The sequence below is a fragment of the Schistocerca serialis genome, chromosome 3 (genome assembly GCF_023864345.2).
Source record: "Schistocerca serialis cubense isolate TAMUIC-IGC-003099 chromosome 3, iqSchSeri2.2, whole genome shotgun sequence".
Lineage (NCBI taxonomy): Eukaryota > Metazoa > Arthropoda > Insecta > Orthoptera > Acrididae > Schistocerca > Schistocerca serialis.
In genome coordinates this window covers 943,591,893-943,619,475 of record NC_064640.1, presented here as the reverse complement: position 1 = coordinate 943,619,475, position 27,583 = coordinate 943,591,893, and the positions used below count along the sequence as shown (strand labels likewise).

Sequence of the window (27,583 nt, the reverse complement as noted above, 5' to 3'; positions counted from 1 at the left end):
TCGTGCAAAATGTTCCACTATATCACTGCGTGAATAGCAAGACTTTGGACAGTTGAGATTGCGGTGTAGTGAGAATACCACACTAGAAGAGTTTGGACATTTGGTACCAGAAATACCGTGGAGGTCGTCCGCAGTAGGAACACCGCTGCTCGCAAATCAACCACGCTGCCCGCGAGTATCACTCACCCTGGGGCGGCAGCGCCACCAGGAAGATTCGCGCGCTTAAGTAACCAAGCACGAGCAGAAGTTGGAGTTACAAGTTGTAAGTCAGTCAGAGTATTGCTAGAGAGTTCCTGCAGAGCGTTCGTCGTGTCTTCAACTCCTCAAATCGTCGAGTGAGATTGAAACAGTGATCGATAGATAGACAGTTGTTAGCCTTCAGTAGAATAGGAACAGCGTATAGAATTATTATGTATGGACAAAGACCACCTGCGTAGAGATTTAGCTGGGTATTGTTAGTTTGGAACTGTTCTTCGAATAGTACATTAAGACAGAAAATTAGTTTTCTTCCGATTTTAGTTTACAGAACATTATTTAGTTTATGTTCATGGAACTGTAGTCAACGCAGGACAGATAGGCTGAACCTGCATTGTACAATTGCTGTGACTAAAGTTGATTATTATATTTTACTATTCACTATTCCGTGTTACTTTCATTGTGTGTGCGCTGCTCTAGAACCGACGCATCCATCCTACCAGGAACCTTTATTAGTCTTTTTCAGCGGCAACAAGATTTAGATCAAAGTGGACGCCCCCAGTCCTATTGTGGTGCCACCGCCAGACACCACACTTACTAGGTGGTAGCCTTTAAATCGGCCGCGGTCCGTTAGTATACGTCGGACCCGCGTGTCGCCACTATCAGTGATTGCAGACCGAGCGCCGCCACACTGCAGGTCTAGAGAGACTTCCTAGCACTCGCCCCAGTTGTACAGCCGACTTTGCTAGCGATGGTTTACTGACAAATTACGCTCTCATTTGCGGAGACGATAGTTAGCATAGCCTTCAGCTATGTCATTTGCTACGACCTAGCAAGGCACCATTATCATTTGCTATTTATCTTGTGATGCAGACCGATGTTCACCAATTATGGATTAAAGTTAAGTATTCCAGAAGCTACGTACCTTTTTTGCTAGTCTCTATTCCTTTAACTGTTCCAGACCTCACGCCAGCCTGCGTGAGCTTAAACGCGTGCCTTCGGCTTCCTCTCATAGTGGCTTGGCTGTCTTGCCAAGTCACAACATCTATAACAGATACGGCTTGGAGATTGTTTTCTTTACACACAGCGTAGGTCATATGTGAATTAATTTTAAGTTATTTTTAAAGATACATTAATGGCGACGAAATTTTATTGCGAATAGCAGCCTGTAGTGCACTGCCCAACACAACAATCTCCTGGGTGAGAGACGATACAAATTCTCCAACAACGCAGGTGCATCGACATTCTAGCGGAGAAATAGTTTCGTAGGTCACCAGCATCGGCGGTTAAAACTGGCACCTCAGCAGTTACCCTCCACAAGCAAGCACACTTAACACTCTTCTTTTAGTTCTAAAGAATCCCACAGTATTTATGTTTTGGCAATGTTTATTCCTTTGCTTGTTTTTCCAGTTTATTCACGTGTTCACCATATCGTCTTTGTTCTGTCCTTCATCTAACAATAATGTCATCATGTTACAGCCTCATCTCCTGTCCAGACGGGCTACTAGCCACTTATAACGGGGTCTACAACCTTTTCTTCTCACGAACTGGATTATGAATTAGCTCTCAGGTCTTCTCGACCGTTCGTAGAGCTGTTCGTAACTGTTGTTAAGTATTCTCGCCACTTCCAGTTCTTCTGCGACGTCACGCAGATATCTTTGCGAAATTTACTGACAAGTGGTACATTCGGCGTAGCGGCTTATTTTTCAGTGTTTGCAGTTTTTGTAGGTGTATTTTCGCTGCATTTCCCCACAATATGGAAGCGTAACTGTAAGCTCTCATCTCTTTATTGTTAGACCTCTGACAGTGATCCTAATGGCTGATTATCGGACTACAGGGAGAGAAACTAACTTCAACCCGATCGCACAGAAAAACTAAACTTTAGCCCAATAGGTTCCCCTGAAATAAAATATGACGTCCTTTAACTCAATTTATTCATCTAAAAACAATGGAAACTGTGCCTAACTTTCACACACGCATTCCTTAGATCATATCGAAAAAAAAAGAAAAAATCACGGACGATTCCATATTCCTATTTTAAAGAAATATTTCCCTCAATGCGCTACTAAACACTTAATAATTCAACTTCGCGTGTTTCTGGCTCACAGCCCTTTCACTACATGCCCACTCGACCGAATGTGCCCAACTACTGCTTCCCTGACACCCGCGCTCGCTATTAACTCCCACTGTCAACACAGTCCAACAATGCCCTGCCCGCCGTAGAAAGCGGGAGTTTCTTGGAGGATAAGCTCGCCAGCTAGCGTCTGCTGCTACATAGCTCACTGTTAAGGATTTAGAACACGGTATCTTTTCACAAATACAGAACCGAACTGACGAAAAGCCGGTAAAGACTGAGGGCATATTCTCCCGATAGTTCCGAATTGATGCTGTTGAGCAGGTAGAGTGCGCCGAATCACTGTGAGATATTGTTGCGTATTCGGCTATGTGATTGCCACGTGAGCTTAACATCGAGGAAACCTCGAGTTATTTGGCCGTTGGAGTCCTGTCACAATCTAGAACCCTGAGCAACTCAATGACGTGTTGGTTTTAACGCCAGAAAGGCAAAAGCCAGCGCTACCTGCTATCCAAATTTTGTCGATATATGTATGCCAGAATGTAGGTTGTAGTTAATTCGATAAAACCAAAATTTGTGGCTTTCCATTGTGATGTAACTTCTGAAGTCGTCAAAACTGCTGGAAAGTTACACCATCTGTGCAATTCTCCCCTTTCCCTACAGTTATATTTTTAAAATTCAATTAGAAATTTAAATTACTGTGCAAAAAAGCGAGCGGTTAATATTCTAGATAAAAAAAGAAAGTAACTTGTTGTGCTAGTGTCAATTTCCAGAACATAGTACGTTGATAATTATCACTTTAGATACAGCTAAACACAACTGAATAAACCAATTTTTTCTTGTCATACGCATTTCGCTTTTAATACCTGCAAGGCTCCGTCAGTGGCCTGGAATTTATTCATATTTATGTTCAAAATATTTTGCTTTACATTTTGGACATTATACACTCCTGGAAATGGAAAAAAGAACACATTGACACCGGTGTGTCAGACCCACCATACTTGCTCCGGACACTGCGAGAGGGCTGTACAAGCAATGATCACACGAACGGCACAGTGGACACACCAGGAACCGCGGTGTTGGCCGTCGAATGGCGCTAGCTGCGCAGCATTTGTGCACCGCCGCCGTCAGTGTCAGCCAGTTTGCCGTGGCATACGGAGCTCCATCGCAGTCTTTAACACTGGTAGCATGCCGCGACAGCGTGGACGTGAACCGTATGTGCAGTTGACGGACTTTGAGCGAGGGCGTATAGTGGGCATGCGGGAGGCCGGGTGGACGTACCGCCGAATTGCTCAACACGTGGGGCGTGAGGTCTCCACAGTACATCGATGTTGTCGCCAGTGGTCGGCGGAAGGTGCACGTGCCCGTCGACCTGGGACCGGACCGCAGCGACGCACGGATGCACGCCAAGACCGTAGGATCCTACGCAGTGCCGTAGGGGACCGCACCGCCACTTCCCAGCAAATTAGGGACACTGTTGCTCCTGGGGTATCGGCGAGGACCATTCGCAACCGTCTCCATGAAGCTGGGCTACGGTCCCGCACACCGTTAGGCCGTCTTCCGCTCACGCCCCAACATCGTGCAGCCCGCCTCCAGTGGTGTCGCGACAGGCGTGAATGGAGGGACGAATGGAGACGTGTCGTCTTCAGCGATGAGAGTCGCTTCTGCCTTGGTGCCAATGATGGTCGTATGCGTGTTTGGCGCCGTGCAGGTGAGCGCCACAATCAGGACTGCATACGACCGAGGCACATAGGGCCAACACCCGGCATCATGGTGTGGGGAGCGATCTCCTACACTGGCCGTACACCACTGGTGATCGTCGGGGGGACACTGAATAGTGCACGGTACATCCAAACCGTCATCGAACCCATCGTTCTACCATTCCTAGACCGGCAAGGGAACTTGCTGTTCCAACAGGACAATGCACGTCCGCATGTATCCCGTGCCACCCAACGTGCTCTAGAAGGTTTAAGTCAACTACCCTGGCCAGCAAGATCTCCGGATCTGTCCCCCATTGAGCATGTTTGGGACTGGATGAAGCGTCGTCTCACGCGGTCTGCACGTCCAGCACGAACGCTGGTCCAACTGAGGCGCCAGGTGGAAATGGCGTGGCAAGCCGTTCCACAGGACTACATCCAGCATCTCTACGATCGTCTCCATGGGAGAATAGCAGCCTGCATTGCTGCGAAAGGTGGATATACACTGTACTAGTGCCGACATTGTGCATGCTCTGTTGCCTGTGTCTATGTGCCTGTGGTTCTGTCAGTGTGATCATGTGATGTATCTGACCCCAGGAATGTGCCAATAAAGTTTCCCCTTCCTGGGACAATGAATTCACGGTGTTCTTATTTCAATTTCCAGGAGTGTATAATGTTCAAAACGTACAACAAAATAGTTTAAACGCAAGTGTGTATATAGTCCAGGCGATTGAATATACTTTGCAAATAATAAAGGCGAAACGCGTATGGCAAGAAAATAGTTGTATTCAGTTGTGATTAGACAGATTTTAAATAATGATAAAATATCAGTATAATATTACATGCAAACTGTGGACGACAGAACAACAAATAGTTAATGATGTTCCAGAACATAGCTCACTGTGTTGTAATGTAAGGAACAAGATTATAGAGATGCACTAAATTGAAAAGCTCTGACAAAAATTAAACAGGTTTAGACCCTAATATAAACTAGCATAGGACTACACATTTCGAAGGCTGTGAGGTAGTTCTCTTAAAGATGCTGGCACAATGTAAATCTTGAGATTTTAGCCTCCCCTTTTTTTTAGTACACTACTCTACAGCCGACAGACTTTTTTTTTAAAAAAAACGGAAGAAGAAAAGAAACAAGAAAAACAGGCGATAAAACGGTGACTTAAAGTGTAAAATGGCGGAAAAAGCGGAAAGTTAAAACAGAAAGCAAAAGGGGTTGGCAATGTTAATAAAAGACACAGGAATCAGCCAAGTAACGTAGTGCACACACAATTAAAAAACACGGCGACAGTCTGGTTTCTGTTCGCAAGAGATAAAAAGCACACCCAGCGACAGTATGATGGCCGTTCGCAACACTTCCCAAAAAAACACAACACGGAACACTCACTGTAAAACACTCACTGTAAAACACTGCACGAAAATGGCAGCACAAAGATGACACTCCTGAGCCAAAGGCAGATGGGGGTGGGGGGACCTGGAGGAGGGGGAAGAACAAGGAGGGAGGAAGGAAGAAACGAAAAGGGGGGGGGAACAAGGAGGGAGAGGACTCATAAAGGGGGAGAGGGGCAGGACAGAGGCGGGAGGGAATGAGAAGAGGCAGAGGAGAGAAATGCAAAAGGAGTCGGGGGAGGGAAGGGGGCAGAGAGAGGGGAGGTGGGGAAAAAAGAGGATGGAAGGGGGAGGAGAGGGAGCCTGGGAAAAGGACAGAGGAAAGGAGGGGGAGTGAGGGTCAGAGTTGATAAATTTTAGCCCTTCTCGTTGTGCATTTAGAGTTACTGAACAGTTGTAGTGCAATACAGTCATGAATGTTGATGATTCAAAAACTTAGGAAGTCACTTTTGACTTTGCTCGACGTCGTTATCAGTTTAAAACCACTAAAAAGACACGTCGATATACATGATGGTTCATCGTTGCTTCTTTCTTGGTTTACATTCTTTGTTAGAACTAGTAATAGGCTTCTGGAGCCAATAACGTAAGATACCGTGAACTACCGAGCACATCGATAGATGTCGTTACAGTCACGCTACAGTGATATCTTACTGATTAATTGCACCATCACCTTAAGAAAACAGGTTAAGCCTTTCAGATTTCCGAAGTGTGTCTTCTGCTCTAGAATATATACGGATGCAGTTTGAAAATATATTAATGTATTTTGCAATTTGTAATAAGAGGCATGTTTTGAGAAGGTAGCATTATTTATTTGTTTCGATAATCTGTGTTTGAGGATTTGTAAAGTAAATCAGATTCATTTCAATTCCAAACTTCTCTGTTATGCTTCTCATGCCTACACTTACTTTAAAATTATAGGTAACTAGTGGCGGTATACTGCAGTGTTGAATATTCTTCCTCCTGAGAAATTTCTTTCGATTGCGGTCTTGTATTCTGTATTGATGCCTTACACATGCAGCTTGAATAGTTCTCGAGATGTAATTTTCACGGATTAAATGCTCGTCGTTTCGCGAGATTAGTTGAAGCATTCGATACCACGTTCAGCTAAACAGGGGGCATAAATGCCGCTTCGACTGCAACATTCGTAACCATAACAATAATTACATTTGTTCTCTTGGCAACACCTTCGTTAACTACCTGAACATTCACCTTTTAACCTAACCTAGACTTCGGGCTATTCTACATATTTATCTGCAAAAACCTATAACCAGAAAATAATATATAATGTCCGTATTCTATTTGCGCACGTATGTTACACGCCATAGCTTCATAGCTTCATTACGTCGAAGTATTTAAGATACAAGTACAACTATGTGTAGAGAATGTTGTAATCTATAATCTTAATAATACAGCTGTATCTCTAAGTCCGTGTTGAATTGTTACGGAGCAATTAGCAGCTGTATCTGCAACGTTTGTAATGTGGAATACTAAACATCTACGTTGTATGCAACTACTACTAATGTAACGAAAGATCACCGCAGAGTGAAGACTGAGCGTGTTAAATAGGCACCTTGGAATCGCAAAGGATCATGGTAACGTGACCATAGCGACGTCTATCAGCACCCCTTAATCTTCAGGGGGTGCTGCATCTATCGATTTTCTCGGTATTTGGGGCTCCCTTACGATGTTGGCTCCAGACACCTGTGAACTTGTATATAGATGGAAGTGCTTCACTATATCGGTGGAGGTAATAGGGAGGAGTGAGAATAATATATGGTGTTTACCCACGGACGTGATGTATGTACCACTTCAAAAAACTAGGCACTTTAACTGCGCCGTCACAGTGCATATATATTCGACGACGAAATTCGTCATTAACACTTTGTCGTCCGCACGTCTCGTACAAATTTATTCGCTTGGCGCCGGCAGCGCTAAGTCGTATTACTTGGGTTGTCGCCGGCCGCTTGTCACCTTTCCGTTGATGATAAGCTTCAAACACATTGATTTTTGCGCGCTTTAATTTTCCGGAAATCTTCTATTTTTCCGTATCGTTCCACAAACTCTAATTTTCTTTTCAAGTAACTTCTCTGTAAGTTCTACACTGTTATAATAACTATCCAAGCAGAGGTGATGCCACTTTCCATCATAAGGTGTCAATAGTTCCATCACTGTTTTTGCTAAAGACTGTCCACCGCCGGAGTATATCTTGAATGAGGAAATGTATCCCATACTCGAATCACACAGCCTCCGAATGAGTATGCCGTGTTTCGCAATTTTTTTAAAAAAAAAAAATGGTTCAAATGGCTCTGAGCACTATGGGACTTAACTTCTGAGGTCATCAGTCCCCTAGAACTTAGAACTATTTAAACCTAACTAACCTAAGGACATCACACACATCCATGACGGAGGCAGGATTCGAACCTGCGACCGTAGCGGTCGCGCGGTTCCAGACTGAAGCGCCTAGAACCGCTTGGCCACTCCGGCCGGCTCGTAATTTTCGATGATTTGTAAACTTTAAATTTTAACCGTCCACGCCATGGTATCATTCCTTCATCAGTTGAGATGTTTTGACTTAGATTAGCCGGCCGCGGTAGCCCGGAACCGCGCGACTTCTACTGTCGCAGGTTGAAATCCGGCCTCGGGCATGGATGTGTGTGATGTCATTAGGTTAGTTAGGTTTAAGTAGTTCTAAGTTCTAGGGGACTGATGACCTCAGATAGTGCTCAGAGCCATTTGACTTAGATTAAACGTTTCTTTAAACTTTTAGGAAAAATAATCAATTACGAATTGCACTTTGACAAGCCGGTTGGTTCAAATGGCTCTGAGCACTATGGGACTTAACTGCTGAGGTCATCAGTCCCCTAGAACTTAGAACTACTTAAACCTAACTAACCTAAGGACATCACACACATCCATGCCCGAGGCAGGATACGAATCTGCGACCGTAGCGGTCGCGCGGCTCCAGACTGTAGTGCCTAAAACCACTCGGCCACTCCGGCCAGCCCGGTCGGCATTATCCAGTTTATTGTTGCTGTCGGAAAAATGTAAAAATTATATTTGTCTGAATCGGTTGAGGGACATCGTTTTGCGAAATATCGGTGTGTCTATCAACAGATTCGTTGACCAATAATAATTGATCCTTGCTTTTCTTACAACTCCCATAAGGATAGCAAGCCCAAACCACTTTCTGAGTTCGGGTCCCGTAACGTCGACAAATTTGGCATTTTTTTTTTTTACTCCAGTTTCCTTCTATTGCAATTTTGACTGTAGTACTTTTTGGTTTTGTTGCTATTACATTCAAATAGACCGTTCCCAATATATAATTGTACGATGTCCTCAACGCTTTGCATATCTTTGGCAAATACTTGTATGTTTGGACCCGGGATCCTTCAAATTTATTATAGCGTTCGCCGAATTCTTCTTGGACGTATTTCACTACCTTCCTACGATTCGGCTTCAGTTTCATTTTTTTGATATCCAATGTCTTCTTCCCAATCAGCCAAATCGTCCGGAACGTCAGACAAGACGTCCGCGCATTCATAGTAAATAATCCTATTGTCTTTTTCGTCCGTCATGATGAAAGAGCACAAGTACTTTTAAAAACAAAACACTTGTTGACGTGTATAACTAATTGTCACCTCAACAAAACACGAATAGAACGCAAGAGATACTAAAGTGCTGTCGCCGGCCACTGCGCTATACTATGCTCACGACACCACTCTGGTGTCACCGGCCACTGAGCGATACTATGCAGACGACACCAGTGTGGTGTCGCCGGCCATTCACCGCTATTTAGCGCACGACACCACTGTGGTGTCGCCGGACGGCATAGTGTTAATAATCCAACACAGTTTGAGAAGGACAATGATGTTCATAGATACAACACTAGTGGGAAAAATGACCTTTATTACCCATTCTTAAAGCTGTCAGTGCCTCAGACAGAATTTAAAAAAATGGGACTTACCTTCTGAGGTCACCAGTCTCCTAGAACTTAGAACGACTTAAACCTAACTAACCTAAGGACATCACACACATCCATGCCCGAGGCAGGATTCGAACCTGCGACCGCAGTGGACACGCGGTTCCAGACTGTAGGGCCTAGAACCGCTCGTCCACTCTGGCCGGCAGAGAATTTAAATATGCAGCAACAAATTTTTTTAATGATTTGCCCATTAACATAGAGTATCTTGGTAGGTAGCGAAGCAAATTTTAAATCTAATTTAAAATCATTTCTCCTAGACAACTCCTACTCCACCGCGGAACTTCTGCTTAAAACCTGGTAGCGAGTAAAAAACAAAGCAAAACAAAAATTAAAAATTTAACTGTATTTTGATTAGAAGGACAAAAAATAATGTGTGCATCAATGTTAACACTAATCATGTATAGACATCTTGAAAACTGACTCTTTCCACATCATTGCGATAAAATAATCGCTACATAATCCCTCGAATGATCTACGGAATACGTATCCAAGAATTTAAAAATATAATAAAAATAAAAGACCATAAGCACATTCCTTCCTGAAAATTACTCTTGGGATTTTCTAGATTGGTCTTCGCGAGGCGTTAAGCATCTACCTTCAAGAGTCTACCATTTGGGATTTTATATGTTTCTCGCGAGATATTCAACACTGTCGCTATCTGGACCGCATTTTTTCGAATACATTCGATGTCTCCAGATACGGAACCCACAAAATTGAGCAGCACAGCGCGCGCAAGGGTTTTGTAAGCAATCCATTTGTTCAGCAAGTGGAGTTTCCCAATGTCTTACCAGTAAACCAGAAGTTGCCATTTGTTTCACATATGTCTATGTGGTTGTTTCTCTTCATATTCTCTTCAAAATATTACCCTCTCATATCTGTATCACATAACAGGTTACAATTATCAAACTCGAAGGTTATTACATTTTTTCGTTTATATTTTCTTACATTAATGACTAGAGTCGTGTCCTTGCACCAAGATAACGTTTCTTTTTATGGTGAGTGTAGGTATAACTGCACTTTCTAATTTATATCATTTCTTTGTAGAGGAAGAAGTCCTAGACTTTGATTGTTTCCTTTCCATAGACAGTGATGTGGAACAAGTAAAAAAAGAAGGACTTCATTTCCAAAGCAATATAGTAGTTACCTTAGACAAGAAGAGGCGCGATTTCGTCACAGGTTCGTTTAGTAGGTCCCACGGACGTACCTATCAAATTCCAGTGACAGAAGCCACAAAAGTGGTGTGGTGTGCAACGAACAAGCACAAGTAGTGGGATGATGTTCGTTCTGGCACACTTTTGACATCAAATTTATATGCAAATCAATTAAATTGTGACAGCTGATTGATTTATGACGTCGACCTATTGTTCTGCTAAGTGATTTTTCATGTAAACGCTCCCCCGACACCTTAAACTATCGTTCTGTTAATTGATTTATGGCCCCCAGGGGGTTGATTTATGACTCTCTGAGAAACTTCCACCCATGTCTCTCCACCTCCTCTTCCGTCACTCCTCTGGAAAATCCCCTCACCAATACAAGCAAACATTTGATATCAAATTAATTGACTAATTAATTAAACTGATCTATTAATTAACCTCTCCACCTCTGAAAAATCCCCCAGTCCCCCTGCCCTCGCCCAATGCCCCTCCTCTCCCCCACCTGGAAATTGGTGGGAAAAAGAAGCAGTAGATTGGATATTTGACAGGAAATCGATTGTATTGGCCACAGAAGGAGGTATTTTCTATACTTCGCTCATTGTGGAATGTCACCAGAGTGGTACTATGATCGTAATATTTAAATGTAATTACACTGACAAATATGTGGCTCTTTCCCTATCATGACTCCGCCTGTCATCCGGGTTCGTGCTGCAGGTAGCTGGTGATCAGAACGAACTGACATTTCCATCTTAAAGTGTGAGCCGCCACCTCCAAGCATTCCGAACTGGTCAGGCAGGTTACAGTTGTATCGCCCTTTCCACAGGTGAATTGCAAACTAATATTCGGTATACGTTAGGCAGCGTTTTCCGGCCGAGGTCGGCAGCTCACCTGGCACAATCGCTGAGATGCGCATACACGGCGGGAAAGCAATCACGTGTTAGACCCTTCCATCTCCTCCTCCTCTCCATTGTTCGTCCTGATGTAACTGAGAGACCCAACGCATGGATTATGTAGTGCTTTAAAAAACTAATTGCAAAATCATATTTCCGATTGATCAATTTATTGTTTCTGGTAGTTGTACCACAAGGTCTCACATCATTCCAACCGCTCTGCAGATTGTTGAAGGACATAGTACGCAGTTGAGTTGAAATCTTCAACTCTCAGATACCTCCAACGTAATGGACTTCCTACCAAATGACATAACTGTGCCAGTATCCACCAATAGGAGTCAAAGGACACAGAAATTCAGAAAGGTTTGGAAACAGGGCAGTTATGGGATACCAGTCCTAGTATCCACCTGTAGGATGCAACGAAAAACTGCCCACACACAAAAGGTATTGATTTAATTAATTAGTCAATCAATATGATAGCGTGAGGGCATATTTCCAAGACATCCACAGCTGGGTATCTACCAGGTATCCACTATTTTGTTTAGGAGAAAAGAAGGGTTAGTGTGGTACACGACGGATGCTACCTACTTCTTTTTTTAATGTCTCTGTTCCATCCCAACAGGCTTTCCTAGATGTAGGAATGTGAGAGCAAAGGAATATGCCGACTACCAGAATCAGATCTGCATGAGTAGCGAGGGAAGTAGGGGAGTGGAATGGAAGGGAGGAGGAAAAACGTTCAAATGTGTGTGAAATATTATGGCACTTAACTGCTAAGGTCATCAGTCCTTAAGCTTACACACTACTTAACCTAAGTTATCCTAAGGACAAACACACACACCCATGCCCGATGGAGGACTCGAACCTCAGCCAGGACCAGCCGCAGGGAGGAGAAGTGGGAAGGACATTTGGTTTGCATACGTTGGTTCACATAAATAGGAAATAACCGCTTTAGATATAGAGAGGGAGGGAGGGAGAGAGGGAGAGGGAGGGGGAGAGAGAGAGAGAGAGAGAGAGAGAGAGAGAGAGAGAGAGTCCGGTATCAAATTGTAGTGGGAGGGATGCCGCTACCTGAAGTTTTGTTTGTGCAGGTTAGCTGTGGCGGTCACTGACCGGTGGCATGCGCTGTGCAGTGCGATTGGTCCAGCAGTCGGCAACGATATGTTTAGCGCGATCTGTGACTGTGTAATTACGTGTGATGATTGTTTCATGGTGGTTATCCTTGCGTGATCGGAATAAAAAAGCGCCACAATTTTTAAATATTCCTTAACGCCTTGTCACCCACAAATTGTTTAAATAAACAGTATTCCATACACTGCAGTCAATTTCCTGACAAATTCTTTAAATAAATAAATAAACTATATTTCAGACACTGCCTTGTGTCTCATAAATTGTTTAAATAAATAATATTACACATTTCGTTTTGTCTACCAGAAATTGTTTAATCAATAATCCATACACTGCAATCGATTTCCCGCCAAAATAGCCAATCAACTGAGTCTTTTCCCCATCAATATACACGTGGGGGAGGGTCATGGGAGTGGAGGAGGGAGTAGGGCTATGGATTTCCTAGAGGGGAGGGGATGATTAATTGACCAATTTAATTAACTAGTCAATTTGAAACCAAAGGTGTACTGCTATCAGAGAGGGGATTTCCCAGAGGAGTGGGGGAGGAGGAGGGGGAATGGCGGAGTGGAGGTTTCTCAGAAGGACAGATTATCCACAGGGAGTCATTAATTCATCTCGCTAAATGTGAGTGACGGAAGAATCAGAGAAATTCGAGATCACGTGGAGGGTTATCGACAGTCGTTATTTCCGTAAACCATACGTAAATGGAACAGAGGAGGTTTGGAATGATAGTTTTTATGTATAATAATCATGTTACTGCATAGATAAGATGTGCAGAACTTGGCTATTACACAGCACTCACTTTAAGGAATATTATCAATAATATACAGGGTGAAGCCGATCCCCATCGGCAAATTTCCGAGGTTGTTCAGGGTATTTTCGAAATACTTTTGTATAAGAGACCTACGATTTCCGATACCTCGTTATAGAGTAAATAGACTTGCCCATTCTCTCGCGGTACTTGCTGTTGACAAAACGATCGCAACAAGAAAAATCAACATATGGTAAATAATCGCTGAAGAAATAGGTTTCAAATATCTTGCACAAAAACAGAATATATGAAAAATATAAGACATGCTCTTAATTACATGAACACAGATTACAGAAAAATTAAAAGAGTCAATAAATTTAAATAGTACAGGGTGATTCAAAAAGAATACCACAACTTTAGGAATTTAAAACTCTGCAACGACTAAAGGCAGAGCTAAGCACTATCTGTCGGCGAATTAAGGGAGCTATAAAGTTTCATTTAGTTGTACATTTGTTCGCTTGAGGCGCTGTTGACTAGGCGTCTACGTCAGTTGATGCTAAGATGGCGACCGCTCAACAGAAAGCTTTTTGTGTTATTGAGTATAGCAGAAGTGAATCGACGACAGTTGTTCAGCGTGCATTTCGAACGAAGTATGCTGTTAAACCTCCTGATAGGTGGTGTATTAAACGTTGGTATAAACAGTTTACAGAGAATGGGTGTTTGTGCAAAGGGAAAAGTTCAGGACGGCCGAGAACGAGTGATGAAAATGTAGCACGCATCCAGCAAGCATTTGTTCGCAGCCCAGGAAAATCGACTCGCAGAGCTAGCAGAGAGCTGCAAATTCCACAATCAACTGTATGGAGAGTCCTACGAAAAAGGTTAGTTATGAAACCTGAACGTCAACTACCCGAGGCGATGGATCGGCCGCCAGGCAGCCCGTGACAGAGCACTTCATCACTGACCTCCAAGAAGCTCTGATCTTACCCCCTGCGATTTTTTCTTATGGGGATATGTTAAGGATATGGTGTTTCGGCCACCTCTCCCAGCCACCATTGATGATTTGAAACGAGAAATAACAGCAGCTATCCAAACTGTTACGCCTGATATGCTACAGAGAGTGTGGAACGAGTTGGAGTATCGGGTTGATATTGCTCGAGTGTCTGGAGGGGGCCATATTGAACATCTCTGAACTTGTTTTTGAGTGAAAAAAAAACCTTTTTAAATACTCTTTGTAATGATGTATAACAGAAGGTTATATTATGTTTCTTTCATTAAATACACATTTTTAAAGTTGTGGTATTCTTTTTGAATCACCCTGTATATTGAGGTAAAGCAGAAGAACGATGGTAGCGAGGATGATGATAAATCCAGGACAAGGAAAATGGAAACGGCTTTTTAATCGACTCAAAATGTGCTTACTGAGATATCAACACTGGGGAACACAAAGTGTTGCTTTTTCGTAACACTGTGAGTGTCCTCATTGCGACGCTGAAGTTTGAAATTTGGCTCAAAGGGAGCTACAACTTCCTCTGTAACGCTGCAAAAGCGAGGTGCCCTGCGACCTCACCCTCGAACTCGGCAACGCTTAAAAAAATGGTTCAAATGGCTCTGAGCACTATGGGACTTAACATCTGTGGTCATCAGTCCCCTAGAACTTAGAACTAATTAAAGCTAACTAACCTAAGGACATCACAAACATCCATGCCCGAGGCAGGATTCGAACCTCCGACCGTAGCGGTCACGCGGTTCCAGACTGAAGCGTCTAGAACCGCACGGCCACACCAGCCGGCAACGCTTAAAGTAGCAAGGTGTCAACACATACGCAAAAAATGCCAGAGCTCAGAAGTTGATGTGAGGTGTAAGGTGGGTTAAGGGTGTCAACATTGGCACCAAGTGTCACCACAGTTCTGCCCAATATCAGCAGTGTCAAGGGTTGTCAAGAATGTCGTCCTGCAGCTCATCGCACTGCGAGGTGTCATTTTCGATTGCGAAAGCCATGCGATCACATGATGGGAAGGTCGTCACACCCCCTGTTGCCTACATTTCACCGGCCGCGGTAGCCCGGAACCGCGCGACGGTTGAAATCCTGCCTCGGGCATGGATGTGTGTGATGTCCTTAGGTTAGTTAGGTTTCAGTAGTTCTAAGTCTAGGGGACTGATGACCTCAGATGTTAAGTCCCATAGAGCTCAGAGCCATTTGAATGGAGGCCAGAACCGTAATGCCCAGTGTTGAAATCACGCGATTTGCTTATGGGTAGCCAAGCAAAACATTTCAGATGTGCCACCGGTCAGAATCGACGTAAAGAGGCCTCAGGGCATGGCATTAAAGGGCTTCAATGAAATCACCTTACATTTGGAGCGTTGATTCCCACGCAGAGGGATGAGCACCACGAGACGTTCTTGACAACCTTTGACACTACTGACACCTCTCAGTCGATTAAACCCTTCTCCTCTAAGGACATCGTGGGGTGCAGTCACAATGAACGTGCCCTTGTCTCTTTGAGGTGTAGCACTACCGCAGTTTTTGCTCAGGCATACAGCGTGGAACCAATAGGGACCTTTCAGATCCGTTTGACGAAATTTGAACGTGATCTGAAGCAGAAAATGGTGTTTATGCTTTTTAAAATCTCATGCGTGGTGCTACGACATTGACACACACGTGAATAAAACAGCAAACGGGTACCTCTGAAACCCGTTCGGTACGGAAAGCCCTCGGCGCCTCCCATATACCTCTGTTGGGCACTTTAAAATTAATTCGGTTCAGAGACAACCATTCACTGATACCTAGGAGCCGGCGTGACAAGCATCCTTTTCGACATCCGTTAGATTTCGAAAGCGACCAGCAGGCGCTACTTTAGTGATGTAGTCACTCAGCTGAACAATGCCCTAATGGTTTCCTGTCACACCGACGCATAGTAATCAGTGAATGGCTGTTTATGTACAGGAACATTTTTAAAGTGCCCTACAAAGGGGCGTAGGCAGCACCAAGGGCGTCGCCGAATGGGATGGGCTGGCCTGAGTAGACGAGCGGTTCTAAGCGCTTCAGTCTGAAACCGTGCGACCACTACGACCGCAGGTTCTAATCCTGCCTCGGGCATGGATGTGTGTGATGTCCTAAGGTTCGTTAGGTTTAAGTAGTTCTAAGTTCTAGGGGACTGATGACCTTAGATATTAAGTCCCATAGTGCTCAGAGCCATTTGAACCATTTGAATTTGGATGGGATGGTGGCTGGGGATATTAGGGGACCAACACCCATTGCTGCTTCGGATGACGTTCAGACTATGTTGAATAGTTCTGAACGATCCCACGTGGTTCCATCCTGTACACCAGAGGAACCATTGGTATTGCCCTACACCTCAAAGGGATCAAATCAATTTCAAGGGGTTGTAAACCCACGACGTCCTTAGAAAAGGACTGAATCGTCTTAGGGCTGACAGCAGCACTAGAAGTTATCAAGAACGTCGTCCTCTCATTCCTCGCACTGTGAACTGTCGTTTTCGACACCAAAACGTGTGGGAATAAACGTCCTCAGGGAAGGGGTGGTTTCATTGACGGCCTTTAATACCAACCTATGAGGCTTCTTCGTATTGGTTCTGAGCGATGGTGTGTCTAAAATGTTTTCCTCGGCCATACATAAGGAAACCGCGTGATTTCAACTATGAGCGTTGCGGTCATGGCCTCCAACGCCGATGCGTCAAAAGAAGGAGTGAAATGTGGGTGAGAGAGAGTGTGACTAACATCACATCGTGTGATACGGCCATAGAGGTGTTGGGATGAATTACGGTGAAATCTGGTGCCAATCTCGCGCGTTAACCAACCTTACACTTCACATGTACTCCTGAGCTCTGGCCTTTTTTTCGTATGTATCGACACTTTCACTTTTTAAGCTTCGCCGAGCCAGAGGGTGACGCCGCAGTCCGCCACGCTTGGGTCACGTTACAGAGGAAAGTTTAGGCTCCATTGGGCTAAATTTCAAACTTGTGCGTCACAATGGGAGACAATTAGGGGGTTCCGAAAAAGCAACCCTTTAATTGTGTTGTGTACTGTATTTTCTCCCAAGCAGTGTTACAGCACTTTATTAGTAATGAAACCAAAATTTTATACGCCGCTGGATATGACCAAGACAATATAAACAGAAAAAATGCGAGAGGAAAGAGTAAAATCTTAAGAAAAATAATGAGGTCAAAAAAAAAAAAATTAAAAATAAGAACCACGACGATGAATACAGGAACGAGAGCAAAGAAGATCAGTACAAGAAAATGGAACAACTAAATGTAACAATGAAGTAACGAATAACGAAATATGTGAGGAGTATTTTTGAACATGGCAGTTGCAAAAAATCTTCCCAGTGAAAATGACTGCAAGAAATCAGAAGTGATGTGAAAGAGACGAAGACCGTAGAACACCAAATTCTGATCAGGGATATGTTCCAAAAGAAGGTTTTAGATTCTGATCTCTACATCTACATCTACATCTACATCCATACTCAGCAAGCCACCTGACGGTGTGTGGCGGAGGGTACTTTGAGTACCTCTATCGGTTCTCCCTTCTATTCCAGTCTCGTATAGTTCGTGGAAAGAAAGATTGTCGGTATGCCTCTGTGTCGGTTCTAATCTCTCTGATTTTATCCTCATGGTCTCTTCGCGAGATATACGTAGGAGGGAGCAATATACTGCTTGACTCCTCGGTGAAGGTATGTTATCGAAACTTCAACAAAAGCCGGTACCGAGCTACTGAGCGTCTCTCCTGCAGAGTCTTCCACTGGAGTTTATCTATCATCTCCGTAACGCTTTCGCGATTACTAAATGATCCTGTAACGAAGCGCGCTGCTCTCCGTTAGATCTTCTCTATCTCTTCTATCGGGGACTGATGACCATAGACGTTAAGTCCCATAGTGCTCAGAGCCATTTGAGCCATTTATCTCTTCTATCAACCCTATCTGGTACGGATCCCACACTGCTTAGCAGTATTCAAGCAGTGGGCGAACAAGCGTACTGTAACCTACTTCCTTTGTTTTCGGATTGCATTTCCTTAGGATTCTTCCAATGAATCTCAGTCTGGCATCTGCTTTACCGACGATCAACTTTATATGATTATTCCATTTTAAATCACTCCTAATGCGTACTCCCAGATAATTTATGGAATTAACTGCTTCCAGTTGCTGACCTGCTATATTGTAGGTAAATGATAAGGGATCTTTCTTTCTATGTATTCGCAGCACATTACACTTGTCTACATTGAGATTCAATTGCCACTCCCTGCACCATGCGTCAATTCGCTGCAGGTCCTCCTGCATTTCAGTACAATTTTCCATTGTTACAACCTCTCGATATACCACAGCATCTTCCGCAAAAAGCCTCAGTGAACTTCCGATGTCATCCACAAGGTCATTTATGTATATTGTGAACAGCAACGGTCCTACGACACTCCCCTGCGGCACACATGAAATCACTCTTACCGTGATGTGAAAGAGACGAAGACCGTAGAACACGAAATTCTGATCAGGAATATGTTCCAAAAGAAGGTTTTAGATTCCGATCACCAGAGGCAACCGGAAAAGACAATTGGAACAAAGTAGACAGAAGCTCGGAAACAACTTCACTCTAATCGCACGACAAATTACTGAGGAATCGGAAGTTAAATCACGGTCCGTAGGAGGCTCAAATCGAGTGAAGAAATGAAACAAGCCTTACGCAAAGTACCTGTTTGTGATTAAAATCATCCCAACCTTGATACGGAGCTGTGCGCTTGCAGCCTGTCGTGTATGGAGAGTGTACCGACCTGTCGGCGGGCCCCCCGGGCCGCACGGTGGTGACGAGCAGCGGTCGGCAGACTGGCGGCTCCCCTGCCCGGCCGCCGCGCAGAGTCACGCCCAGGCTGCCCGTCTCCGCGTCTCGCTCCAGCACCACCTGCGCCGTCTTCTGCACCGGCCTCTCCTCGCCGCCTGCAACAACAAACCTCCCGTCCTCACGCCGCCCCCTAATATTTTTTTGTTCTTTATTGTGATTTTAATACCCGTATAACAGCACAATACGCCACCCTTCAGCCAAAGATAGTACAATGATAAAACAGAGAAGACACATGAGTTGGAACAAAACGGCGGGGAAAAAATAGTAGACCCATGAACATAAAAAACAGGAAGCCGTTCACACTCGATGACAAGCCACACTACAAACTGTTGACACGAAGCACAAACACTGAAGATGTCGATGGCACTGGTGAACGATGGAGTGTGACGGTGAACACTGAACACTAAACACGACGACACACACGAGACAGTAATGGCGATGATCTCTGGCACGCGAATGTCCACGTAGCGTGTGCGAGTCTGGGGACCTGCCAAGTGGGGAAGAAGGGTAAGGGGGGGGGGAGAGGGGAGAACAAAGATGCCAATGGCTGAGGAGATGGGAGGAGGAGTAGAGGGACAGGGGAGGGGAAGCCCGGGGGATGAGTGGGGAGAAATGGAGGAGGGAGGGAAGGGGGAGAGAAGGGAGGGAGGGTGCCCAAAGGACCAAACACAGGAAGAGGGAGGGAGGATCAAAGTTGGTAGGAGGGGTAGATGGAGGGGAGGAGGTCATCACGAGGAAGGGAGAGCTGGCGGAAGCCACCTTGGGAGAGGGTAAGGAGGGTGGAGAGATGGAGACCGTGGCAGCAGGCAGGGGTGGAAGAGGATGGGGGATACAAGCGGGTGAGGAGGATCGAGTTTTGGGGAGGTGTACAGGATCCGTATCTGTTCGAGGAAAAGGGGGAACGGAATGAGGTTATACAGGATCCGCGTGGGGGAGGGGAGACAGATGCGATAGGCGAGGTGGAGAGCATGGCGTTCAAGGATCTGAAGGGATTGGTAAAAGGTAAGGGGGGGGGGGGGCGGAGATCCAGGCAGGAGGGGCCGCCCCCTAATACACAGCGACTCCATTTCATCAGACCGTAGCCGCAATCGAAAATCAGACTGTGCTACTTTCCCCACCCGTAAGCTGTACCAGCTGATAAATTTTCCACATCTCCTCAAACGCCTTAACAAAAAAAACTAATAACTTAACTTTACACCTACGACAAAAAGTACAAAGTCAAAAACTCGCGTAATCTGGCAAAAAATTTAAAAGATATACAGGGTGGTCCAGTGATCATGACCAGGTGTTGCGTACGTAGTTCCGTGTAGTCAGCACGTACACAACTTTTTACTAGAGCGCACCCCGCTAAGCGCAACAGCGCAGGCACAGCGCTCGTCCTTCTCCACACTACGAGATGGCACTGCCTTAGAGACGGACCAAATTCTGCTTCCGCCAATCCGCGTTTTAATATGTAATGCAGCCAATGAGATTGCTGCTAATGTAGAACCTTTTCTCCTCGCGGATCACACTTGCGCAGTGATACCTGAACACGCGAGGTATTATAAGGAGTGTACAGACCTCCGATTAGTCAGTCTCCATTGGTCTGCACCAGTCTGTACCAGTCTGCATTTGTCTGTACCAATCTATAGCCAAGTTTCAGTCTGCAGCTAATAACAGTATCACATTCCTGTACATAGCCATGAAGATAAATGAATAGACACTTTGTCAAGTATCAGAGATATGTGAGAATAAGATTAACGTACTAAGACCAAAAAACTTCAGATTGTCAGTTGTAAACAGCATCCAGAATCAAGTTAAGTAATGTCTATGTTTTTTATTATTTTAATAAATGTGTGTGAAAATTAATCAAGTTCTGTTTAAAGCTGGGCACCGTCAATCTGCTATTCTAGGCGTGCAAGTGGCATGTCTATCGTCTGACCTAATGGCAGAAGATAAACACGCCACGATAAGACCACGAGACATGTTGCTGACACTCGCCTACTTCGTTAGAGCGACAAGTCAGATAATCTGATGGTGTGTGTACCGAAAGTCTTACAGTACGCACACCACACCGGGCCAAATATCTCACGAAATAAGCGTCAAACGAAAAAACTACAAAGAACGAAACTTGTCTAGCTTGAAGGGGGAAACCAGATGGCGCTATGGTTGGCCCGCTAGATGGCGCTGCCGTAGGTCAAACGGATATCAACTGCGTTTTTTAAAATAGGAACCTCCCATTTTTATTACATATTCATGTAGTACGTAAAGAAATATGAATGTTGTAGTTGGACCACTTTTTTCGGTTTGTGATAGATGGTGTTGTAATAGTCACAAACATATGGCTCACAGTGTTAGACGAACAGTCGGTAACATGTAGGTTTTTTAAATTAAAATACAGAACGCAGGTGCGTTTGAACATCTTATTTCGGTTGTTCCAATGTGATACATGTACCTTTGTAAACTTATCATTTCTGAGAACGCATGCTGTTACAGCGTGATTACCTATAAATATCACATTAATGCAATAAATGCTCAAAATGATGTCTGCCAACCTCAATGTATTTGGCAATATGTGTAACGACATTCCTCTCAACAGCGAGTAGTTCGCCTTCCGTAATGTTCGCACATGCATTGACAATGCGCTGACGCATGTTGAAAGGCGTTGTCGGCGAACCACGATAGCAAATACCTTCATCCTACCCCACAGAAAGAAATCCGGGGACATCAGACCTGGTGAACGTGCGGGATTCGACGACCAATCCACCTGTCACGAAATATGCTATTCATCTACATCTACATCTACATTTATACTCCGCAAGCCACCCAACGGTGTGTAGCGGAGGGCACTTTACGTGCCACTGTCATTACCTCCCTTTTCTGTTCCAGTCGTGTATGGTTCGCGGAAAGAACGACTGTCTGAAAGCCTCCATGCGCGCTCGAATCTCTCTAATTTTACACTCGTGATCTCCTCGGGAGGTATAAGTAGGGGGAAGCAATGTATTCGATACCTCATCCAGAAACGCACCCTCTCGAAACCCGGACAGCAAGCTACACCGCGATACAGAGCGCCACTCTTGCAGAGTCTGCCACTTGAGTTTGCTAAACTTCTCCGTAACGCTATCACGATTACCAAATAACCCTGTGACGAAACGCGCCGCTCTTCTTTGGATCTTCTCTATCTCCTCCGTCAACCCGATCTGGTACGGATCCTACACTGATGAGCAATACTCAAGTATAGGTCGAACGAGTGTTTTGTAAGCCACCTCCTTTGTTGATGGAATACATTTTCTAAGGACTCTCCCAATGAATCTCAACCTGGTACCCGCCTTACCAACAACTAATTTTATATGATCATTCCACTTCAAATCGTTCCGTACGCATACTCCCAGATATTTTACAGAAGTAACTGCTACCAGTGTTTGTTCCGCTATCATATAATCATACAATAAAGGATCCTTCTTTCTGTGTATTCGCAATACATTACATTTGTCTATGTTAAGGGTCAGTTGCCACTCCCTGCACCAAGTGCCTATCCGCTGCAGATCTTCCTGCATTTCGCTACAATTTTCTAATGCTGCAACTTCTCTGTATACTACAGCATCATCCGCGAAAAGCAGCATGGAACTTCCGACACCATCTACTAGGTCATTTATATATATTGTGAAAAGCAATGGTCCCATAACACTCCCCTGTGGCACGCCAGAGGTTACTTTAACGTCTGTAGACGTCTCTCCATTGATAACAACATGCTGTGTTCTGTTTGCTAAAATCTCTTCAATCCAGCCACACAGCTGGTCTGATATTCCGTAAGCTCTTACTTTGTTTATCAGGCGACAGTGCGGAACTGTATCGAACGCCTTCCGGAAGTCAAGGAAAATAGCATCTACCTGGGAGCCTGTATCTAATATTTTCTGTGTCTCATGAACAAATAAAGCTAGTTGGGTCTCACACGGTCGCTGTTTCCGGAATCCATGTTGATTCCTACAGAGTAGATTCTGGGTTTCTAAAAACGACATGATACTCGAGCAAAAAACATGTTCTAAAATTCTACAACAGATCGACGTCAGAGATATAGGTCTATAGTTTTGCGCATCTGCTCGACGACCCTTCTTGAAGACTGCGACTACCTGTGCTCTTTTCCAAACATTTGGAACCTTCCGTTCCTCTAGAGAGTTGCGGTACACGGCTGTTTGAAGGGGGGCAAGTTCTTTCGCGCACTCTGTGTAGAAACGAATTGGTATCCCGTCAGGTCCAGTGGACTTTCCTCTGTTGAGTGATTCCAGTTGCTTTTCTATTCCTTGGACACTTATTTCGATGTCAGCCATTTTGTCGTTTGTGCGAGGATTTAGAGAAGGAACTGCAGTGCGGTCTTCCTTTGTAAAACAGCTTAATGCTTGTCATCCTCTGTTTCAATGCCAAAGCAGAGCTCACCATCTGCAGCATCGTCGACAGGACTGACTGCGGACCTTTGGTACAGAGCCGAGTGGAGGGTCTGAATCAGAGGCTGAGACGGTTCTGCGACCGTGTGGGCTGCGGATTCCTCGACTTGCGCCATAGGGTGGTGGGGTTTCGGGTTCCGCTGGATAGGTCAGGAGTCCACTACACGCAACAAGGGGCTACACGGGTAGCAGGGTTTGTGTGGCGTGGGCTGGGCGGTTTTTTAGATTAGATGGCCTTGGGCAAGTACAGAAAGGGCAACAGCCTCAACGGGTGCGGGGCAAAGTCAGGACATGCGGGGACCAAGCAGCAATCGGTATTGTAATTGTCAACTGTCAAAGCTGCGTTGGTAAAGTACCAGAACTTCAAGCGCTGATAGAAAGCACCGAAGCTGAACTCGTTATAGGTACAGAAAGCTGGCTGAAGCCAGAGATAAATTCTGCCGAAATTTTTACAAAGGCACAGACAGTGTTTAGAAAGGATAGATTGCATGCAACCGGTGACGGCGTGTTTGTCGCTGTTAGTAGTAGTTTATCCTGTAGTGAAGTAGAAGTGAATAGTTCCTGTGAATTATTATGGCTGGAGGTTACACTCAACAACCGAGCTAGGTTAATAATTGGCTCCTTTTACCGACCTCCCGACTCAGCAGCATTAGTGGCAGAGCACCTGAGAGAAAATTTGGAATACATTTCACATAAATTTTCTCAGCATGTTATGGTCTTAGGTGGAGATTTCAGTTTACCAGATATAGACTGGGACACTCAGATGTTTAGGACGGGTGGTAGGGACAGAGCATCGAGTGACATTACACTGAGTGCACCATCCGAAAATTACCTCGAGCAATTAAACAGAGAACCGACTCGTGGAGATAACATCTTGGACCTACTGATAACAAACAGACCCGAAGCTTTCGACTCTGTAAGTGCAGAACAGGGAATCAGTAATCATAAGGCCGTTGCAGCATCCCTGAATGTGGAAGTTAATAGGAATATAAAAAAAGGGAGGAAGGTTTATCTGTTTAGCAAGGGTAATAGAAGGCAGACTTCAGACTATCTAACAGATCAAAACTAAAATTTCTGTTCCGACACAGACAATGTTGAGTGTTTATGGAAAAGGTTCAAGGCAATCGTAAAATGCGTTTTAGACAGGTACGTGTCGAGTAAAACTGTGAGGGACGGGAAAAACCCACCGTGGCTCAACAACAAAGTTAGGAAACTACTGCGAAAGCAAAGAGAGCTTCACTCCAAGTTTAAACGCAGCCAAAATATCTCAAACAAACAGAAACTAAACGATGTCAAAGTTAGGGTAAGGAGGGCTATGCGTGAAGCGTTCAGTGAATTCGAAAGTAAAATTCTATGTACCGACTTGACAGAAAATCCTAGGAAGTTCTGGTCTTACGTTAAATCAGTAAGTAGCTCGAAACAGCATATCCAGACACTCCGGGATGATGATGGCATTGAAACAGAGGATGACACGCGTAAAGATGAAATACTAAACACCTTTTTCCAAAGCTGTTTCACAGAGGAAGACCGCACTGCAGTTCCTTCTCTAAATCCTCGCACAAACGAAAAAATGGCTGACATCGAAATAAGTGTCCAAGGAATAGAAAAGCAACTGGAATCACTCAATAGAGAAAAGTCCACTGGACCTGACGGGATACCAATTCGATTCTACACAGAGTACGCGAAAGAACTTGCCCCCCTTCTAACAGCCGTGTACCGCAACTCCCTAGAGGAACGGAGGGTACCAAATGATTGGAAAAGAGCACAGGTAGTCCCAGTCTTCAAGAAGGGTCGTCGAGCAGATGCGCAAAACTATAGACCTATATCTCTGACGTCGATCTGTTGTAGAATTTTAGAACATGTTTTTTGCTGGAGTATCATGTCGTTTTTGGAAACCCAGAATCTACTCTGTAGGAATCAACATGGATTCCGGAAACAGCGATCGTGTGAGACCCAACTAGCTTTATTTGTTCATGAGACCCAGAAAATATTAGATACAGGCTCCCAGGTAGATGCTATTTTCCTTGACTTCCGGAAGGCGTTCGATACAGTTCCGCACTGTCGCCTGATAAACAAAGTAAGAGCCTACGGAATATCAGACCAGCTGTGTGGCTGGATTGAAGAGTTTTTAGCAAACAGAACACAGCATGTTGTTATCAATGGAGAGACGTTTACAGACGTTAAAGTAACCTCTGGCGTGCCACGGGGGAGTGTTATGGGACCATTGCTTTTCACAATATATATAATTGACCTAGTATATAGTGTCGGAAGTTCCATGCGGCTTTTCGCGGATGATGCTGTAGTATACAGAGAAGTTGCAGCATTAGAAAATTGTAGCGAAATGCAGGAAGATCTGCAGCGGATAGGCACTTGGTGCAGGGAGTGGCAACTGTCCCTTAACATAGACAAAATGTAATGTATTGCGAATCCATAGAAAGAAGGATCCTTTATTGTATGATTATATGACAGCGGAACAAGCACTGGTAGCAGTTACTTCTGTAAAATATCTGGGAGTATGCGTACGGGACGATTTGAAGTGGAGTGATCATATAAAATTAATTGTTGGTAAGGCGGGTACCAGGTTGAGATTCATTGGGAGATGTAGTCCATCAACAAAGGAGGTGGCTTACAAAACACTCGTTCGACCTATACTTGAGTATTGCTCATCAGTGTGGGATCCGTATCAGATCGGTTTGACGGAGGAGATAGAGAAGATCCAAAGAAGAGCGGCGCGTTTCGTCACAGGGTTGTTTGGTAACCGTGATAGCGTTACGCAGATGTTGGGCGGCATTTTGATCACAATAGCCATACATCAACACGATATCGACCTTTTCCGCAATTGGTAAACGGTCCATTTTAACACTGGTAATGTATCACATGGAAGAACCCTGGAGATACTAAAAGGTATCAGATAGATTATATAATGGTAAAACAGAGATTTAGGAACCAGGTTTTAAATTGTAAGACATTTCCAGGGGCAGATGTGGACTCTGACCACAATCTATTGGTTATGACCTGTAGATTAAAACTGAAGAAACTGCAAAAAGGTGGGAATTTAAGGAGATGGGACCTGGATAAACTAAAAGAACCAGAGGTTGTACAGAGATTCAGGGAGAGCATTAGGGAGCAATTGACAGGAATGGGGGAAATAAATACAGTAGAAGAAGAATGGGTAGCTTTGAGGGATGAAATAGTGAAGGCAGCAGAGTATCAAGTAGGTAAAAAGACGAGGGCTAGTAGAAATCCTTGGGTAACAGAAGAAATATTGAATTTAATTGATGAAAGGAGAAAGTATAAAAAAGCAGTAAGTGAAGCAGGCAAAAAGGAATACAAACGTCTCAAAAATGAGATCGACAGGAAGTGCAAAATGGCTAAGCAGGGATGGCTAGAGGACAAATGTAAGGATGTAGAGGCCTATCTCACTAGGGGTAAGATAGATACCGCCTACAGGAAAATTAAAGAGACCTTTGGAGATAAGAGAACGACTTGTATGAATATCAAGAGCTCAGATGGAAACCCAGTTCTAAGCAAAGAAGGAAAAGCAGAAAGGTGGAAGGAGTATATAGAGGGTCTATACAAGGGCGATGTACTTGAGGACAATATTATGGAAATGGAAGAGGATGTAGATGAAGATGAAATGGGAGATATGATACTGCGTGAAGAGTTTGACAGAGCACTGAAAGACCTGAGTCGAAACAAGGCCCCCGGAGTAGACAATATTCCATTGGAACTACTGACGGCCGTGGGAGAGCCAGTCCTGACAAAACTCTACCATCTGGTGAGCAAGATGTATGAAACAGGCGAAATACCCTCAGACTTCAAGAAGAATATAATAATTCCAATCCCAAAGAAAGCAGGTGTTGACAGATGTGAAAATTACCGAACTATCAGTTTAATAAGTCACAGCTGCAAAATACTAACACGAATTCTTTACAGACGAATGGAAAAACTAGTAGAAGCCAACCTCGGGGAAGATCAGTTTGGATTCCGTAGAAACACTGGAACACGTGAGGCCATACTGACCTTAAGACTTATCTTAGAAGA

General features: G+C 44.4%; 1 protein-coding gene across 1 annotated transcript in view; it reads right to left on the bottom strand.

The window, feature by feature from the left end:
* The window catches only part of LOC126471289 (glutamate receptor-interacting protein 1), a 445,652-nt gene that overhangs the window by 279,193 nt on the left and 138,876 nt on the right, over positions 1-27,583 (bottom strand). Inside the window, exon 3 of the mRNA XM_050099408.1 lies at positions 19,051-19,213. Within this exon, the coding sequence (XP_049955365.1) occupies positions 19,051-19,213 (163 nt within the window). The remainder of the gene's footprint in view (positions 1-19,050; positions 19,214-27,583) is intronic.